This window comes from Hemiscyllium ocellatum, unplaced genomic scaffold, assembly GCF_020745735.1.
Source record: "Hemiscyllium ocellatum isolate sHemOce1 unplaced genomic scaffold, sHemOce1.pat.X.cur. scaffold_1371_pat_ctg1, whole genome shotgun sequence".
Taxonomy (NCBI): domain Eukaryota; kingdom Metazoa; phylum Chordata; class Chondrichthyes; order Orectolobiformes; family Hemiscylliidae; genus Hemiscyllium; species Hemiscyllium ocellatum.
This window is the reverse complement of record NW_026867759.1, coordinates 12,486-33,042: the sequence shown is the minus strand read 5'-3', so window position 1 is coordinate 33,042 and position 20,557 is coordinate 12,486. Positions and strand designations below refer to the sequence as shown.

At 60.9% G+C, this 20,557-nt stretch overlaps 1 protein-coding gene across 1 annotated transcript in view; it reads right to left on the bottom strand.

The window, feature by feature from the left end:
* Positions 1 to 4,673: 4,673 nt before the first annotated feature.
* LOC132809909 (protein-serine O-palmitoleoyltransferase porcupine-like) overlaps positions 4,674 to 20,557 on the bottom strand; it is a gene marked incomplete at its 5' end in the record, with an annotated part of 28,314 nt that continues 12,430 nt past the window's right edge. Inside the window, 9 exons of the mRNA XM_060822598.1 lie at positions 4,674 to 5,408; positions 9,172 to 9,282; positions 10,210 to 10,295; positions 11,630 to 11,693; positions 12,149 to 12,225; positions 13,178 to 13,278; positions 13,994 to 14,119; positions 15,333 to 15,463; positions 17,541 to 17,722. Of these exons, the coding sequence (XP_060678581.1) occupies positions 5,307 to 5,408; positions 9,172 to 9,282; positions 10,210 to 10,295; positions 11,630 to 11,693; positions 12,149 to 12,225; positions 13,178 to 13,278; positions 13,994 to 14,119; positions 15,333 to 15,463; positions 17,541 to 17,722 (980 nt within the window). The remainder of the gene's footprint in view (positions 5,409 to 9,171; positions 9,283 to 10,209; positions 10,296 to 11,629; positions 11,694 to 12,148; positions 12,226 to 13,177; positions 13,279 to 13,993; positions 14,120 to 15,332; positions 15,464 to 17,540; positions 17,723 to 20,557) is intronic.

Here is a 20,557-nt window from a genome sequence, read left to right as displayed (position 1 = left end):
GGGGGGACAGTGTAGAGGGAGCTTTACTCTGAATCTAACCCCGTGCTGTCCCTGGGAGTGTTTGATGGGGGACAGTGTAGAGGGAGCTTTACTCTGTATCTAACCCCGTGCTGTCCTTGTCCCTGGGAGTGTTTGATGGGGGACAGTGTAGAGAGAGCTTTACTCTGTATCTAACCCCGTGCTGTCCCTGGGAGTGTTTGATGGGGGGATAATGCAGAGAGAGTTTTACTGTCAGTTTAGAAGAGTAGAGTGAGCCTGTCCCCTTGTATGAGGGTGCGTGGGGAACACCGAAACGTCCCAGTTCCTGGTGAAATACCTGGGAGGGTGAGTTTGTGGTTACTCACGGACAGTCAGACAGATAACCCACACACCGGTCTGTCAAACAACGGGCTTTTATTTCAGACGTCATTCATTGCTGTCTCTGTTTCCTCACAGGATTCAAGTCCGAAAAGAGATTATCAACAAAGGTACGCTTGGCCCCCGATTTTCTTCGGTGTCCCAGTGAGGGGGTCAGGGTTCCAGGGGGGACTGGGACGGTCAGATCCCAGAGTCCCCCGGCTGTGATACAGGCTGGTGCAGTGGGAGGTTGGCTCGGTCACCTTTGTTATAGAGGGAGCTTTACAACAGTGACAGCTCTCCCAGTGCATCTGCTGGCCCTGGCCCTGGCCCTGGGAGGGGGTGATGGGGGGGGACAGTGTAGAGGGAGTTTTCCTCTGTAGCTAACCCCGTGTTGTCCCTGGGAGTGTTTGATGGTGGACAGTGTGGAGGGAGCTTTACTCTGTATCTAACCCTGTGCTGTCCCTGGGAGTGTTTGATGGGGGACAGTGTAGAGGGAGTTTTACTCTGTATCTAACCCCCTGTCCCTGGAAGGGTGTGATGGGGGGACAGTGTGGGGGGGGGGGGGGGGGGGGTGTACTCTGTATCTGACCCAGTAGTGTCCGTGCCTCTGTCCCTGGGAGGGTGTGATGGGGGGGACAGTGTAGGGGGGGGGCGTGTACTCTGTATCTGAGGCAGTAGTGTCCGTGCCTCTGTCCCTGGGAGGGTGTGATGGGGGGACAGTGTAGAGGGGGGTGTGTACTCTGTATCTAAGGCGGTAGTGTCCGTGCCTCTGTCCCTGGGAGGGTGTGATGGGGGGACAGTGTAGAGGGGGGGGTGTACTCTGTATCTGACACGGTAGTGTCCGTGCCTCTGTCCTGGGAGGGTGTGATGGGGGGGGACAGCGTGGGGGGGTGTACTCTGTATCTGAGGCGGTAGTGTCCGTGCCTCTGTCCCTGGGAGGGTGTGATGTGGGGGACAGTGTGGGGGGGGTGTACTCTCTATCTGACCCGGTAGTGTCCGTGCCTCTGTCCCTGGGAGGGTGTGATGGGGGGGACAGTGTGGGGGGGGGTGTACTCTCTATCTGACCCGGTAGTGTCCGTGCCTCTGTCCCGGGGATGTGTGATGGGGGGTACAGTGTAGGGGGGGGTGTACTCTGTATCTGACCCGGTAGTGTCCGTGCCTCTGTCCTGGGAGGGTGTGATGGGGGGGAAGAGTGTGTGGGGGGGTGTACTCTGTATCTGAGGCGGTAGTGTCCGTGCCTCTGTCCCTGGGAGGGTGTGATGGGGGGGACAGTGTAGGGGGGGGCATGTACTCTGTATCTGAGGCGGTAGTGTCCGTGCCTCTGTCCCGGGAGGGCGTGATGGGGGGACAGTGTGGGGGGGGGGGGGGTGTACTCTGTATCTGAGGCGGTAGTGTCCGTGCCTCTGTCCCTGGGAGGGTGTGATGGGGGGACAGTGTGGGGGGGGGGGGGGTGTACTCTGTATCTGAGGCGGTAGTGTCCGTGCCTCTGTCCCTGGGAGGGTGTGATGGGGGGGACAGTGTAGGGGGGGGCGTGTACTCTGTATCTGAGGCGGTAGTGTCCGTGCCTCTGTCCCGGGAGGGTGTGATGGGGGGACAATGTAGAGGGGGGGGGTGTACTCTGTATCTGACCCGGTAGTGTCCGTGCCTCTGTCCCTGGTAGGGTGTGATGGGGGGGGACAGTGTGGGGGGGGGGGGGGGGGGGGGTGTACTCTGTATCTGACACGGTAGTGTCCGTGCCTCTGTCCTGGGAGGGTGTGATGGGGGGGACAGCGTGGGGGGGGTGTACTCTGTATCTGAGGCGGTAGTGTCCGTGCCTCTGTCCCTGGGAGGGTGTGATGGGGGGGGACAGTGTGGGGGGGGGGGTGTACTCTCTATCTGACCCGGTAGTGTCCGTGCCTCTGTCCCGGGGGGGTGTGATGGGGGGGGACAGTGTAGGGGGGGGTGTACTCTGTATCTGACCCGGTAGTGTCCGTGCCTCTGTCCCTGGGAGGGTGTGATGGGGGGGGACAGTGTGGGGGGGGTGTACTCTCTATCTGACCCGGTAGTGTCCGTGCCTCTGTCCCTGGGAGGGTGTGATGGGGGGGGGGACAGTGTAGGGGGGGGTGTACTCTGTATCTGAGGCGGTAGTGTCCGTGCCTCTGTCCCTGGGAGGGTGTGATGGGGGGACAGTGTGGGGGGGGGGTGTACTCTGTATCTGACCCGGTAGTGTCCGTGCCTCTGTCCCTGGGAGGGCCCCCCTGCTGGGTACTGACCGTGTCTCTCTCTGATTGGGTGCCAGGGGCCGAGGGAGCAGCCAGAGGAAGGAGATCAAGAAGGGCAAACAGAGGAAGACCGAGGTGGGTCACCCCTCCCCCCAACCCACACCCACACCCCCCCCATACCCCACTCCCCCCACACCCACACCCCCGGTACCCGGGTGTTTATACACCCCCCCCGTCGCCCGGTACCCGGGTGTTTATACACCCCCCCGTCGCCCGGTACCCGGGTGTTTATACACCCCCCCGTCGCCCGGTACCCGGGTGTTTATACACCCCCCGTCGCCCGGTACCCGGGTGTTTATACACACCCCCCGTCGCGCCGTACCCGGGTGTTTACACAATCCCCACCCCCGGGGGGGTCTGTATAAACCCCCTCCCCTCCCCCACGCCCCATGCCTGGCGAGCGGATGCGCTGGATTCCGACACCAATCTCTCTCTCCTGGTTTTCCCCGAGGGCAGGGCGTTCCGCGATCCCGGAACGGTAACTTGCAGAGTTTCCTGAGGATGGCGCTGGAGGTGCTGCTGGGATCGTGTCGGCGCAGGTCAAAAGGGAGCCGGTCTTCCCAACTCCGGAGCGGCTGAACTTCCCGACTTCCGGAACGTTCCCATCACTAATAAACGCACTCTCCTCCCTCTCACTCGCTCACTCTCTGTGTGTCTGTTTTCATCTGGCGATCGAGTGTCACAGCACATCGCCTACTCCCCCACACGGTGACGGGACGGGGGTCTGTGATTCCCCCCACACGGTGACGGGACGGGGGTCTGTGTCTGTGATTCCCCCACACGGTGACGGGACGGGGGTCTGTGATTCCCCCACACGGTGACGGGACGGGGGTCTGTGTCTGTGATTCCCCCACACGGTGACGGGACGGGGGTCTGTGATTCCCCCCACACGGTGACGGGACGGGGGTCTGTGTCTGTGATTCCCCACACGGTGACGGGACGGGGGTCTGTGATTCCCCCACACGGTGACGGGACGGGGGTCTGTGTCTGTGATTCCCCCACACGGTGACGGGACGGGGGTCTGTGTCTGTGATTCCCCCACACGGTGACGGGACGGGGGTCTGTGATTCCCCCACACGGTGACGGGACGGGGGTCTGTGTCTGTGATTCCCCCACACGGTGACGGGACGGGGGTCTGTGTCTGTGATTCCCCCACACGGTGACGGGACGGGGGTCTGTGATTCCCCCACACGGTGACGGGACGGGGGTCTGTGTCTGTGATTCCCCCACACGGTGACGGGACGGGGGTCTGTGATTCCCCCACACGGTGACGGGACGGGGGTCTGTGTCTGAGATTCCCCCCACACGGTGACGGGACGGGGGTCTGTGTCTGTGATTCCCCCACACGGTGACGGGACGGGGGTCTGTGTCTGCGATTCCCCCACACGGTGACGGGACGGGGGTCTGTGTCTGTGATTCCCCCACACGGTGACGGGACGGGGGTCTGTGATTCCCCCGCACGGTGACGGGACGGGGGACTGTGTCTGTGATTCCCCCACACGGTGACGGGACGTGGGTCTGTGTCTGTGATTCCCCCACACGGTGACGGGACAGGGGTCTGTGTCTGTGATTCCCCCACACGGTGACGGGACGGGGGTCTGTGTGTGTGATTCCCCCACACGGTGACGGGACGGGGGTCTGTGATTCCCCCGCACGGTGACTGGACAGGGGTCTGTGTCTGTGATTCCCCCACACGGTGACGGGACGGGGGTCCGTGTCTGTGATTCCCCCACACGGTGACGGGACGGGGGTCTGTGATTCTCCCACACGGTGACGGGACGGGGGTCTGTGATTCCCCCACACGGTGACGGGGCGGGGGTCTGTGTCTGTGATTCCCCCACACGGTGACGGGACGGGGGTCTGTGATTCCCCCACACGATGACGGGACGGGGGTCTGTGATTCTCCCACACGGTGACGGGACGGGGGTCTGTGATTCGCCCACACGGTGACGGGACGGGGGTCTGTGATTCGCCCACACGGTGACGGGACGGGGGTCTGTGATTCTCCCACACGGTGACGGGACGGGGGTCTGTGATTCGCCCACACAGAAAGGAAACAGTGAGACTCCGAAGTACAGAAACATGTCTGATATTTCCCTGTACACATACCCCAGGCATGCTCAGCAATGAGGGGGTTGGGAACAGGATCATGTTGGAGTACGGGACGGACAGTCCATTCTAACTTTACAGCAATTTGCTCAGTGATCGATCGGGGGTTTCTGTCAGGGCACGTAGCTCCTGGGTAACAGGCTGGAGGCGGAGGGGCTCAATGGCCTCGTGCTGTCCCTGTGTCCCTCAGCGACAGCCAGGCTGCTGCTGATCCAGACGGGACGAGGGGTTTGGGGTGAGGGAGGTGGCTGGATAAATCCTACCCCACCACGTCCGCCCCCAGGATGGGGAGGGGGAGGTGTTCCGGGAGGTAGGGGGGGGAAGGAGCAGGGAACGTTACCGCTGGAAACCAGGGCTAGTGGTGCCAGGGAAGGAGGGGGAGGTGGAGGGAGGGGTGGGGAGAGACTGAGATCACCCAGGTCTGGGAGGGGAGGAGGAAGGGGTGCGTCTGGAGGGGGGAGGGGGGATTGTGTGTGTGTGTTTGTGTCAGTCAGAGCAGGAGCCTCCACCCGTTCCTGGGAAACCCCTCCCCACCCCCCCAAGCCCTGCCCCCTCCCTCAGGCCAACGCCCTGGGTCTGGGCATCCCCCTCTGTCCATCAGCCCAGAGTCCGGGAGACTGCCCACAGCCCCAGCGTCACCCAGTGCCCGGCCCACGCCAGCTCCTGCCATTTCTGGATGGTGAATGCCATGCCGTAGCCCTGTAAGGGACAGACAGAACAGTGGGTGGGGGGGGAATGGGTGGCTGCAGACCATGCCCCACCCCACCCAACGACACCCCCGCCCCACCCACAGCGCAAAGCAGATTTGACCTACGGGATGGCATCGCGGTTTCCCCTCCCAGACCCTCCCCCTGCCCCTGCCCCCCGGAACTGCCAGGGTGGGGCTTCGCGTTGCACGGGGTGGGTTGGAGGGGGGGGGAGTTGCCTACCTCACACAGTTAGTTCCTTGCCCCACCTCCCCCCACCCCACACGGAGCGAGCGAGCAAGCAAGCGCCGTGAAGCCCCGCCTTGCCGAATAGCCAGAGTAAGCTCGCAGCATGGGGCAGTGCCTGAGAGTGGTGGTCGCCTCCCAGACACGGGTGGAGCAGGGGGCAGGAATGGTTGTTCTGGGATTTAGATGGGGAAGATGGTAAAAGGTGGGGGTGTGGCACTGTTAGTCAAGGACAGTATTATGGCCGATGAAAGGATGTTTGGGGTCGTATGGGCTGAGGGTTAGAAACAGGAAAGGAGAGGCCACCCTGTTGGGGATTTTCTCTCGGCCTCTGAATAGTTCCAGAGAGGTAGAGGAAAGGATAGCAAAAACGCTTCTCGTCTCCTGCCTATCGGAAAGATGTGAAACTTGAAAGGGTTCAGAAAAGATTTACAAGGATGTTGCCAGGGCTGGAGGATCTGAGCTACAGGGAGAGGCTGAACAGGCTGGGGCTGTTTTCCCTGGAGCGTCGGAGGCTGAGGGGTGACCTTATAGAGGTTTACAAAATTATGAGGGGCATGGATAGGGTAAATAGACAAGGTCTTTTCCCCCCTGGGGTGGGGGAGTCCAGAGCTAGAGGGCATAGGTTTAGGGTGAGAGGGGAAAGATATGAAAGAGACCTAAGGGGCAACTTTTTCCCCCCCAGAGGGTGGTACGTGTATGGAATGAGCTGCCAGAGGATGTGGTGGGGGCTGGTACAATGACAACATTTAAGAGGCATTTGGATGGGTATATGAATAGGAAGGGTTTGGAGGGATATGGGCCGGGTGCTGGCAGGTGGGACTAGATTGGGTTGGGATATCTGGGTCGGCCTGGACGGGTTGGACCGAAGGGTCTGTTTCCATGCTGTACATCTCTATGACTCTGGATAGGAGCGAGAGTGACAGGGTAGGTGTTATGGGGGCTTTAACCTTCCAAATATTGACTGGGAGTAGTTCACATACTTTTGGCAGGTCAGGTTATGTCCAGTGTGTGTGCAGGAGGGTTTCCTGACACAGTATGTAGACAGGCCAGCACGGGACGAGGCCAGACTGGGAAATGAGCCCGGCCAGGTGTTAGATTTGGTGACAGTGACCACAATTTGGTCACGTTTCCTTTAGCGATGGAACGGGATAGGTATATACCGCAGGGCAAGAGTTACAGCTGGGGGAGAGGCAATTACAGTGCGATTAGGCCCGATTTAGGATGCACAGGGGTGGGGGAGGGAAGGAAACTGCAGAGGATAGGCACAATCGAAATGCAGAGCTTGTTCAAGGAGTAGCTCCTGTGTGTCCTTGAGAAACTAGGTTTGTGTCAGGCAGGGAGGAAGTGGTCAAGCGAGGGAGCCGGGGTTTCCTAAGGAAGTTGAATCTCTTGTCAAGAGGAAGGTGGCGGTTTATGTTAGAACGAGATGGGAAGGCTCAGGTCGGGTGATTGAGGTGGCCAGAGTGATCGAAGGAGAGAATCGAGCTGAGCGAGGAGGGGACGCGAGATGTCTTTGGCGGGTAGGATCAGGGAGATCCCTAAAGCTTTCTGCAGGTATATTAGGAATAAAGAATGACTAGAATAAGATGAGGGCCAGTCAAGGACAGTCGTGGGAAGTTGTGCGTGGAGTCCAAGGAGAAGGGGGAAGCGCGAAATGAATATTTTTCATCAGTATTAACACTGGAAAAAGACAATGCGGTCGAGAAGAATACTGAGAAACAGGCTACTAGACTAGATGGGATTGAGGTTCACAAGGAGGAGATATTAACAATTCCGGAAAACGTTAAAATAGATAAATCCCCTGGGCCAGATGGAATTTATCCTTGGATTCTTTGTGAAACCGGGGAGGAGATTGCAGAGCCTTTATATCCTCATTGTCGACAGGAATAGTGCCAGAAGGCTGGAGGATAGCAAATGTGGTTCCCTTGTTCAAGAAGGGGAGTAGGGATAACCTTGGTAATTATAGACCAGTGAGTCTCCCTTCAGTTGTGTTAGAAGAGGTTATAAGAGATGGGATTTATAATCATCTGGAAAGGAATAAGTTGATTAGGGATAGTTAACAGGGTTTTGTGAAGGGTAGGTCGTGCCTCACAGACCTTATAGAGTTCTCTGAGAGGGTGACCAAACAGGTGAATGATGGTAAAGCAGTTGATGTGGTGTGTATGATAGTGTTTGATAAGGTTCCCCACGGTAGGCTATTGCACAAAATACGGAGGCATGGGATTGAGGGGGATTTAGCGGTTTGGATCAGAAATTGGCTAGCTAAAAGAAGACAGAGGGTGGTGGTTGATGGGAAATGTTCATTCTGGAGTTCGTTACTAGTGATGTCCTGCAAGGATCGCTTTTGGGGCCACTGCTGTTTGTCATTTTTGTAAATGAGCTGGATGAGGGCGTACAAGGATGGGTTAGTAAATTTGTGGATGACACTAAGGTCGGTGAAGTTGTGGATAGTGCGGAAGGATGTTGCAGGTTTGCAGAGGGACATGGATAAGCTGCAGAGCTGGGTTGAAAGGTGGCAAATGAAGTTTAATGTGGAAAAGTGTGAGGTGATTCACTTTGGGAGAAGTAACAGGAATAGCGAGTACTGGGCTAATGGTGAGATTCTTGGTAGTGCCGGTGAGCAGAACGGAGATGTGGTGCTGGAAGAGCACAGCAGGCCAGGCAGCATCCGAGGAGCAGGAAGATCGATGTTTCAGGCATAAGCCCTTCATCTGGTCTCCAGCATCTGCAGTTCTCACTTTCTCCCAGAGCAGATGAGCAGAGAGATCTTGGTGTCCATGTGCAGAGATCCCTGAAAGTTGCCACCCACGTTGATCGGATTATTAAGAAGGGATGTGGTGTGTTAGCTTTTATTGGTAGAGAGATTGAGTTTCGGAGCCATGATGTCATATTGCAGCTGTACAAAACTCTGGTGTGGCCACAATTGGAATATTGTGTACAGTTCTGGTCACTGCATTATCGGAAGGAGGTGGAAGTGTTGGAAAGGGTTCAGAGGAGATTTACTAGGATGTTGCCTGGTATGGATGGAAGGTCTTCTAAGAAAAGGCTGAGGGCCTTGAGGCTGTTTTCATTAGAGAGAAGAAGGTTAAGAGGTGACTTAATTGAGACACGTAATCAGAGAGTTAGATAGGGTGGACAATGAGTGCCTTTTTCCTCAGACAGTGATGGCGAGCACAAGGGGACATAGCTTTAAATTGAGGGGTGATAGATATAGGACAAATGTGAGAAGTAGTTTCTTTACTCAGAGTAGAAGGGGCATGGAACACCCTGCCTGCAACCCGTAGTAGAACCGCCAACTTTAAAGGCATTTAATTGGTCACTGGATAAACATATGGATGAAAATGGAATAGTGTAGGATAAACAGGCTTCAGATTGGTTCCCATTGAGGGCCGAAGGGCCTGTACTGTACTGGACTGTAAGGTTCAATGTTCTACTGCCTGGAGACTCCAATCAGACAGTCAAAGCCAGCAGATCTCCCAGGGAGGGGGAGGGGGAGGGGGATGGAGTAGGGGGCCTCACCAACCTACCTCTTCCTCCACCTCCTCCTCAACGTCAATGTCAAAAAACGATCCCAGGTAGGTGAGGTAGAAGACACTCAGTAATCCGAACAGGAGGTTCATCAGGTGGACAAGACCATTCTGGGAGCGAGCAAGGCAGGGGGAGAGGGGCAGGGAGAGAGAGAGGGAGACAAGGGTTACACCTTTTCATAACACACACACACAGACTCTCATTGGGGTACGGGCTCTCACACCCACACACACACACACACAGAGACTCTCACTGGGATACGGGCTCTCTCTCTCACTCACACACACACACACACACACACACAGAGACACGGGCTCACACACACACATACACACACACACACACTCTCACTGGGATACGGGCTCTCTCTCTCTCTCACACACACACAGAGACTCTCACTGGGATAAGGGCTCTCTCTCTCACACACAGACACAGACTCTCACTGGGATAAGGGCACGCGCTCTCTCTCTCTCTCTCACACACACACACACACACACACACACACACACACACACACACACAGACTCTCACTGGGATAAGGGCGCTCTCTCTCACACACACACACACACACACACACAGACTCTCACTGGGATAAGGGCGCTCTCTCTCACACACAGACTCTCACTGGGATAAGGGCGCTCTCTCTCTCTCACACACAGACAGACTCTCACTGGGATAAGGGCGCTCTCTCTCTCACACAGACTCTCACTGGGATAAGGGCGCTCTCTCTCACACACAGACTCTCACTGGGATAAGGGTGCTCTCTCTCACACACAGACTCTCACTGGGATAAGGGTGCTCTCTCTCACACACAGACTCTCACTGGGATAAGGGCGCGCTCTCTCTCTCTCACACACACACACACACACAGACTCTCACTGGGATACGGGCTCTCTCTCTCTCTCTCACACACACACACACACACACACACACACACACACACACACACACACTCTCTCTCTCTCTCTCCCTGGGGTACAGGCTCTCTCTCACCCCTACCCCACATCAATGCCTCTCCCTGCGGTGGGGACACTGACCGATTTATTGCGATGGGAACAGCTCGATGGGCATCGCCTGGAAAGGATACAGGCACTCAGTATAGCGGCCAGCTTCCTCCTCAGCTCTGCAACAACAACAGGGCATTCATGTAGCGCCTGGAATGCAGGAAAGCACTCTTCATCTTTCACAACAACATCAGCCACAAGACAGGCCGAGAGAGAGTGAGTGAGAGAGTGAGAGCGAGCGAGAGAGAGAGCGAGAGAGGGACACACAAACATAGATGGGACTGAGAGAGACAGAGACAAAGAGCGATGGGACCAAGTCAGAAAGGGAGAGGGTGGAGGGAGCGAGAGAGACAGGTGGGGGAAGGGGCAGGCTCTCTTTTTCTCTCTCGGTCCCATCTATGTGTGTCCCTCTCTCTCTCACTCTCTTGCTCTCTCTGTCTGTCTTGTGGCTGAGGGAGAGAGAGAGAGAGAGGGAGAGTGAGTGAGTGAGAAAGAGTGAGAAAAAGGTGGGGCAGTGGGAGCGAGAGAGGGTGAGGGAATGGGAGTGAGGGAGGAGTGAGGGGGGGAGTGAGGGGGGGAGTGAGGGGGGGAGTGAGGGGGGGAGTGAGGGGGGGGAGTGAGGGGGGGAGTGAGGGGGGGAGTGAGGGGGGGAGTGAGGGGGGGAGTGAGGGGGGGAGTGAGGGGGGGAGTGAGGGGGGGAGTGAGGGAGGAGTGAGGGGGGGAGTGAGGGGGGGGAGTGAGGGGGGGGAGTGAGGGGGGGGAGTGAGGGGGTGGAGTGAGGGGGGGGAGTGAGGGGGGGGAGTGAGGGGGGGGAGTGAGGGGGGGGAGTGAGGGGGGGGAGTGAGGGGGGGAGTGAGGGGGGGAGTGAGGGGGGGAGTGAGGGGGGGAGTGAGGGGGGGAGTGAGGGGGAGAGTGAGGGGGAGAGTGAGGGGGAGAGTGAGGGGGAGAGTGAGGGGGGAGTGAGGGGGGAGTGAGGGGGGAGTGAGGGGGGGAGTGAGGGGGGGAGTGAGAGGGGGAGTGAGAGGGGGAGTGAGAGGGGGAGTGAGAGGGGGAGTGAGAGGGGGAGTGAGAGGGGGAGTGAGTGAGAGGGGGAGTGAGAGGGGGAGTGAGAGAACGAGAGTGAGAGAGGTGAGAAAGAGATGGGGCAGTGGGAGGGAGGGAGCAAGCGAGAGGGCTGAGGGACAGAGTGAGAGGGAGAGGGAATGAGAGTGAGAGAGAGATGGGGCAGTGGGAGAGAGCGAGCGAGAGGGGGGGAGCGGGAGGGAGTGAGAGGGCTGAGGGAGAGCGTGAGAGAGAGAGGGAATGAGAGTGAGAGAGAGTGAGAGAGAGATGGGGCAGTGGGAGAGAGCGAGCGGGCTGAGGGAGAGGGAATGAGAGTGAGAGAGGGAATGAGAGTGAGAGAGTGATTAAGGGAGTGAATGAGGGTGAGAGTGAGTGTTCCTCTGCTCCTTACCATGTTCCACATAGGTGATGAATCCCAGAGACAACAGCACAGCACCCAGGTGAAAGCTGAGACCCTGTGAGGGGGGGGTGGGGGGGCAGTGGTTAAACAAGGTGCCAGTACAGACCCAGCTGCCTGCTGTGCCAGCGAGAGGGGGCACAGACCCTGGCGGGTTCCCCCACACTCTCAGTGACTGAACTGAACCTCCCTCAGACACAGCCACAGGGACATCAAACAGGACCCACTGCCCACCCAGCCATCCATCATTCGGAAAGATATCCCCATTCCCCCAGTGATCGGAATATTCGGAAAGCATCTGCATCTGCTCCACTATCAGGCAGCAACATTCCAGAAAAATCCCCCTCTATCCCCGTCCCCCCCCTCGGGGTCTTTATCCCGTTCCCCCTCTATCCCCGTCTCCCCCTCGGGGTCTTTATCCCGCTCCCCCACCCTCTATCCCCGTCTCCCCCTCGGGGTCTTTATCCCGTTCCCCCCGTCTATCCCAGGGTTAAGGAAAGGGGTGATACTCACATGGAGCAAGGCACTGGCAGCGTAGGTGACGAGAATGGCCGGGAACTTGCCCAAGGTCCGCGCGCTGGTGAAGACATCTGAGGGCGAGGGGGCACAGGGTAAGCTGAGAACAAACAGCGGGCAGTGTGGAGTGTGTCAGATACCCCAGGGAGGTGGACAGACCCAGGGCGATGGGGAGCACAGCACGGGGAGAGAGGGAGGGGGAGAGAGAGAGAGAGAGACAGAGAGAGAGAGAGAGAGAGGAGACAGAGGGGAGGGAGGATGGGGGAGAGAGAGAGGGAGGGGGAGAGAGAGAGAGAGAGAGAGAGAGAGAGAGAGAGAGAGAGAGAGAGAGAGAGAGAGAGAGAGAGAGAGAGGAGACAGAGGGGAGGGAGGATGGGGGAGAGAGAGGGAGGGGGAGAGAGAGAGGGGAGACGGAGGGGGAGGGGGAGGGAGAGAGGGGAGACGGGGGGGGAGGGAGAGAGGGGAGACGGAGGGGGAGAGAGAGAGGGGAGACGGAGGGGGAGGGAGAGAGGGGAGACGGAGGGGGAGGGAGAGAGGGGAGACGGGGGGGAGGGAGAGAGGGGAGACGGAGGGGGAGGGAGAGAGGGGAGACGGAGGGGGAGGGAGAGAGGGGAGACGGGGGGGCGGGAGAGAGAGGAGAGAGAGAGAGACAGACAGAGAGAGGGGACGGAGGATGGGGGAGAGACAGGGGAGACGGAGGGGGAGGGAGTGAGGGGAGACAGAGGGGGAGGGAGAGAGGGGAGACAGAGGGGGAGGGAGAGAGGGGAGACGGAGGGGGAGGGAGAGAGGGGAGACGGAGGGGGAGGGAGAGAGGGGAGACGGAGGGGGAGGGAGAGAGGGGAGACGGAGGGGGAGGGAGAGAGGGGAGACGGAGGGGGGAGGGAGAGACAGAGAGCGAGACAGAGAGCGAGACAGAGAGCGAGACTGAGAGCGAGAGAGAGCGAGTGCGCACATGCGCGCGAAGGGGCGGGGGGAGGGAGGGGACGAGGGGGGAGGGAGGGGACGGGGGAGGGAGTTGATACCTACACGAGTTGAGCCAGCGAGACATTGGGACATTCCAGCTGGTCACCACCTGCACCATCGACCGAGGGAGCTCCACACTCAGAGGATGGGAGACTACCATGTCCCTGAAACCAAACACAGCACGGGCTCAGGGAGAAACACACCTACAGCCCCCACTCTCTCAGCACTGACCCTCCCACAGCCCCCGCTCCCCAGCACTGACCCTCCCACAGCCCCCGCTCCCCCAGCACTGACCCTCCCACAGCCCCCACTCTCTCAGCACTGACCCTCCCACAGCCCCCGCTCCCCCAGCACTGACCCTCCCACAGCCCCCGCTCCCTCAGCACTGACCCTCCCACAGCACCCGCTCCCTCAGCACTGACCCTCCCACAGCGCCCGCTCCCTCAGCGCTGACCCTCCCTCAGCACCCGCTCCCTCAGCCCTGACCCTCCCCCAGCACCCGCTCCCTCAGCACTGACCCTCCCACAGCACCCGCTCCCTCAGCGCTGACCCTCCCTCAGCACCCGCTCCCTCAGCGCTGACCCTCCCACAGCCCCCACTCCCTCAGCACTGACCCTCCCACAGCCCCCGCTCCCTCAGCACTGACCCTCCCACAGCACCCACTCCCTCAGCACTGACCCTCCCACAGCACCCGCTCCCTCAGCACTGACCCTCCCACAGCACCGCTCCCTCAGCACTGACCCTCCCACAGCACCCGCTCCCTCAGCGCTGACCTTCCCACAGCCCCCTCTCCCTCAGCACTGACCTTCCCACAGCACCCGCTCCCTCAGCGCTGACCCTCCCACAGCCCCCGCCCCCTCCTGTGTGACGGACAGGTACCATTTGAGTTTGTCGTGTTGGTGGGTGAATCCTGCCCCAGCCAGTGTAGCGGTGGTCTCAGACAGGAACCCCACAAAATAGTTACTGAAGTGAAACGACGTGGCACTCTCATAGGCTCGTAACCACCTGGGGGGTGGGGGGGGGGGGGAGAGAGAGAAGAGAGGGGGGGGGGAGAGAGAGGGGGGGGGAGAGAGAGGGGGGGGGGGAAGAGAGAGGGGGGGAAGAGAGAGGGGGGGGGAAGAGGGGGGGGGGGAGAGAGAGGGGGGGGAAGAGAGAGGGGGGGGAAGAGAGAGGGGGGGAAGAGAGAGGGGGGGGAAGAGAGAGGGGGGGGAAGAGAGAGGGGGGGGAAGAGAGAGGGGGGGAAGAGAGAGGGGGGGAAGAGAGAGGGGGGGAAGAGAGAGGGGGGGAGAGAGAGAGGGGGAAAGAGAGAGGGGGGAAAGAGAGAGGGGGGAAAGAGAGAGGGGGGGAAGAGAGAGAAAGGGGAAGAGAGAGGGGGGAGAGAGAGAGGGGGGAAGAGAGAGGGGGGCAAGAGCGAGGGCGGGGAAGAGAGCGGGGGGAAGAGAGCGGGTGGGAAGAGAGGGGGAAGGGGGGAAGAGAGGGGGGGAGAGAGAGGGGGAAGAGAGAGGGGGGAAGAGAGAGGGGGGAAGAGAGAGGGGGGAAGAGACAGAAAGGGGGGAGGGAGAGAGACACACACACAGACAGAGGGGAGAGAGAGAGAGACAGAAAGGGGGGAGGGAGAGAGAGAGTGAGAGAGAGAGAGAGAGAATGAGAGGGGGGGGGGGGAAGAGAGGGAGAGAGAAGTGAGTCAGCCCACAGTAACTCACTCTGCAGTAACTCTCATTACACTTTGCGCTCAGGGAGGGGATTCCCTTTCTGTATTCCGCAGTATTTCAGTGTTGGAGATTAACAACTGACCTGGACGCAAGTGGGTATCCGGGTGGGGGGCTGGGTGGGGAGCCGGGTGGGGAGCCGGGGGGGGAGCCGGGTGGGGAGCTGGGAGGGTATCCGGGTGGGGATCTGTGTATACAGGCCGAGGAGGGACCTCAGAAACAACTGCATTTTACTTTCATTTGCCAGCCAGCAAAAAGAATCGTCCTACACCCCCTCCCTATCCCCGTCCCCTCCTCCAGCCCCTACACCCCCTCCCTATCCCCGTCCCCTCCTCCAGCCCCTACACCCCCTCCCTATCCCCGTCCCCTCCTCCAGCCCCTACACCCCCTCCCTATCCCAGTCCCCAACACCCCCTCCCTATCTCTATCCCCTCTCTCTGAGGGGAGGCTGTGTGGGGGAGGGTTGGGGTGCGCGGGGTGCAGTGTCCGTCTCTCAGGCTGGCTCTGACCTGTTGAGAGTCCGCTCCCCCTGGACAGGGATGAAGTAGGGAAAGAGATACGGAGCCACACACGTGGACACGACCAAACACAGCAGGGACTTCCCCAAACTCGCCAACACCTTCACAAACCAGCTGCGGGTCTGCGGAGAGAGCAACACCAACACACTGTCACTGTCACAGCGGGCACCGTCAGGGGGGCAGTGCTGAGGGAGCGGGCACTGTCAGGGGGGTCAGTGCTGAGAGAGCGGGCGCTGTGGGAGGGTCAGTGCTGAGGGAGCGGGCGCTGTGGGAGGGTCAGTGCTGAGGGAGCGGGCGCTGTGGGAGGGTCATTGCTGAGGGAGTGGGTGCTGTGGGAGGGTCAGTGCTGAGGGAGCGGGCGCTGTGGGAGGGTCAGTGCTGAGGGAGCGGGTGCTGTGGGAGGGTCAGCGCTGAGGGAGCGGGGGCTGTGGGAGGGTCAGCGCTGAGGGAGCGGGCGCTGTGGGAGGGTCAGCACTGAGGGAGCGGGGGCTGTGGGTGACTGTGGGCATGGGGCGAGGGTATTCGATGCTGGGGGAGGGGGCGAGGGGGGTCGATGCTGGGGGAGGGGGCGAGGGGGTCGATGCTGGGGGAGGGGGCGAGTCGAAGCTGGGGGAGGGGGGTCGAAGCTGGGGGAGGGGGCGAGGGGGTCGATGCTGGGGGATGGGGCGAGGGGGGGGTCGATGCTGGGGGATGGGGCGAGGGGGGATGGGGCAAGGGGGGTCGATGCTGGGGGAGGGGGGGCGATGCTGGGGGAGGGGGGCCGATGCTGGGGGAGGGGGCGAGGGGGGGTCGATGCTGGGGGAGGGGGCGAGGGGGGTCGATGCTGGGGGAGGGGGCGAGGGGGGTCGATGCTGGGGGAAGGGGGGTTGATGCTGGGGGAGGCGGCGAGGGGGGGTCGACGCTGGGGGAGGGGGCGAGGGGGGGTCGATGCTGGGGGAGGGGGCGAGGGGGGGTCGATGGGGGGGGATGGGGCAAGGGGGGGTGGATGCTGGGGGATGGGGCGAGGGGGGATGGGGCAAGGGGGGTCGGTGTTGGGGGAGGGGGCAAGGATAGTCGATGCTGGGGGAGGGGGGCGAGGGGGGTCGATGCTGGGGGAGGGGGCGAGGGGGGGGTCGATGCTGGGGGAGGGGGCGAGGGGGGGTTGATGCTGGGGGATGGGGCGAGGGGGTCGATGCTGGGGGATGGGGCGAGGGGGGGTCGATGCTGGGGGAGGGGGCGAGGGGGGGTCGATGCTGAGGGAGGGAGCGAGGGGGTCGATGCTGGGGGAGGGGGGGTCGATGCTGGGGGAGGGGGTGAGGGGGGTCCATGCTGGGGGAGGGGGGTCGATGCTGGGGGAGGGGGCGAGGGGGGTCCATGCTGGGGGAGGGGGGCGAGGGGGGTCGATGCTGGGGGAGGGGGGCGAGTGGGATCACTGCTGGGGGAGGGGGGTTGATGCTGGGGGGGGTCGATGCTGGGGGAGGGGGCGAGGGGGTCGATGCTGGGTGAGGGGGGTCGATGCTGGGGGAGGGGGGTCGATGCTGGGGGAGGGGGGTCGATGCTGGGGAGGGGTCGATGCTGGGGGAGGGGGCGAGGGGGGGTCGATGCTGGGGGAGGGTGTCGATGCCGGGGGATGGGGGCGAGGGGGGTCGATGCTGGGGGATGGGGGGGTCGATGCTGGGGGAGGGAGCGAGGGGGTCGATGCTGGGGGATGGGGGTCGATGCCGGGGGATGGGGGCGAGGGGGGTCGATGCTGGGGGAGGGTGCGAGGGGGTCGATGCTGGGTGAGGGGGGGGGCGAGGGGGGGTCGATGCTGGGGGAGGGGGTCGATGCTGGGGGAGGGGGTCGATGCTGGGGGAGGGGGCGAGGGGGGGTCGATGCTGGGGGAGGAGGCGCGGGTGGTCGATGCTGGGGGATGGGGCGAGGGGGGGTCAATGCTGGGGGATGGGGGTCGATGCTGGGGGATGGGGCGAGGGGGGTCGATGCTGGGGGAGGGGGGTCGATGCTGGGGGACGGGGGTCGATGATGCTGGGGGATGGGGGTCGATGCTGGGGGAGGGGGCAAGGGGCGTCGATGCTGGGGGATGGGGGTCGATGCTGGGGGAGGGGGCAAGGGGGGGGTCGATGCTGGGGGAGGAGGCGAGGGGGGGGTCGATGCTGGGGGAGGGGGCGAGGGGGACTCAGCGCTGATGGATCCCCCCACCCCTCAGACCCACACACTCACCATGGGGCGACCCTCCACTGCCTGCTGGTAGCTGCCAAAGCTTATCCAAGGCCCGAAGATAACGGTGCCAACAAAGTAGATGTAGCCCATAAATGCGACTGGGGAAGGCATCGCCGCGATGGTGCCCCGGTCCAGGTCAAAGCCCAGGGAGATCGCCTTCATGGCCACGATCATCTGGGCTCCTGGGGGGGTCCAGTCCAACAGCACACCCAGGGGGAGGGAGAGGGGGAGGGGGAGGGGGAGGAGAGGGGGAGGGGGAGGGGGAGGGGGAGGGAGAGGGGGAGGGAGAGACATCAGAAAGGACAGTGAGGACACAGGCCCAGCCCCCCCCCCCCACATACACACACACACACACACACAGACACTCCCGCACGCTCTCACACACACACACACACACACACTCCCGCACGCTCTCACACACACACACACACAGACACTCCCGCACGCTCTCTCACACACACACACACAGACACTCCCGCACGCTCTCACACACACACACACACAGACACTCCCGCACGCTCTCACACACACACACACACAGACACTCCCGCACGCTCTCACACACACACACACACAGACACTCCCGCACGCTCTCACACACACACACACACAGACACTCCCGCACGCTCTCACACACACAGACACTCCCGCACGCTCTCACACACACACAGACACTCCCGCACGCTCTCACACACACACACACAGACACTCCCGCACGCTCTCACACACACACACACACAGACACTCCCGCACGCTCTCTCACACACACACACACAGACACTCCCGCACGCTCTCTCACACACACACAGACACTCCCGCACGCTCTCTCACACACACAGACACTCCCGCACGCTCTCTCACACACACACACAGACACTCCCGCACGCTCTCACACACACACAGACACTCCCGCACGCTCTCTCACACACACACACAGACACTCCCGCACGCTCTCACACACACACACACACAGACACTCCCGCACGCTCTCACACACACACACACACAGACACTCCCGCACGCTCTCACACACACACAGACACTCCCGCACGCTCTCACACACACACAGACACTCCCGCACGCTCTCTCACACACACACACAGACACTCCCGCACGCTCTCACACACACACACACACAGACACTCCCGCACGCTCTCACACACACACACACACAGACACTCCCGCACGCTCTCACACACACACAGACACTCCCGCACGCTCTCACACACACACAGACACTCCCGCACGCTCTCACACACACACACACAGACACTCCCGCACGCTCTCACACACACACACACACAGACACTCCCGCACGCTCTCACACACACACAGACACTCCCGCACGCTCTCTCACACACACACAGACACTCCCGCACGCTCTCACACACACACACACACAGACACTCCCGCACGCTCTCACACACACACACACACAGACACTCCCGCACGCTCTCACACACACACAGACACTCCCGCACGCTCTCTCACACACACACAGACACTCCCGCACGCTCTCACACACACACAGACACTCCCGCACGCTCTCACACACACACAGACACTCCCGCACGCTCTCTCACACACACAGACACTCCCGCACGCTCTCTCTCACACACACACACAGACACTCCCGCACCCTCACACACACACACACACACACACACACAGTCCCGCACGCTCTCACACACACAGACACTCCCGCACGCTCTCTCACACACACACACAGACACTCCCGCACGCTCTCTCACACACACACACACACAGACACTCCCGCACGCTCTCTCACACACACACACACAGACACTCCCGCACGCTCTCTCACACACACACACACAGACACTCCCGCACGCTCTCTCACACACACAGACACTCCCGCACGCTCTCTCACACACACAGACACTCCCGCACGCTCTCTCACACACACACACACTCCCGCACGCTCTCTCACACACACACACACTCCCGCACGCTCTCTCACACACACACACACACACACACACTCCCGCACGCTCTCTCACACACACACACACACAGACACTCCCGCACGCTCTCACACACACACACAGACACTCCCGCACGCTCTCACACACACACACAGACACTCCCGCACGCTCTCACACACACACTCCCGCACGCTCTCACACACACACAGACACTCCCGCACACTCTCTCACACACACACACAGACACTCCCGCACACTCTCTCACACACACACACAGACACTCCCGCACACTCTCTCACACACACACACAGACACTCCCGCACACTCTCTCACACACACACACAGACACTCCCGCACACTCTCTCACACACACACACAGACACTCCCGCACGCTCTCACACACACACACACACAGACACTCCCGCACGCTCTCTCTCACACACACACACACAGACACTCCCGCACGCTCTCTCACACACACACAGACACTCCCGCACGCTCTCTCTCACACACACTCCCGCACGCTCTCACACACACACAGACACTCCCGCACACTCTCTCACACACACACACACAGACACTCCCGCACGCTGTCTCACACACACACACACAGACACTCCCGCACGCTCTCTCACACACACACACACACAGAGACACTCCCGCACGCGCTCTCACACACACACACACAGACACTCCCGCACGCTCTCTCACACACACACACAGACACTCCCGCACGCTCTCTCACACACACACACACAGACACTCCCGCACGCTCTCTCACACACACAGACACTCCCGCACGCTCTCACACACACACAGACACTCCCGCACGCTCTCTCACACACACACACAGACACTCCCGCACGCTCTCTCTCACACACACACACAGACACTCCCGCACGCTCTCTCTCACACACACACACAGACACTCCCGCACGCTCTCTCTCACACACACACACAGACACTCCCGCACGCTCTCTCTCACACACACACACAGACACTCCCGCACGCTCTCACACACACACACAGACACTCCCGCACGCTCTCACACACACACACAGACACTCCCGC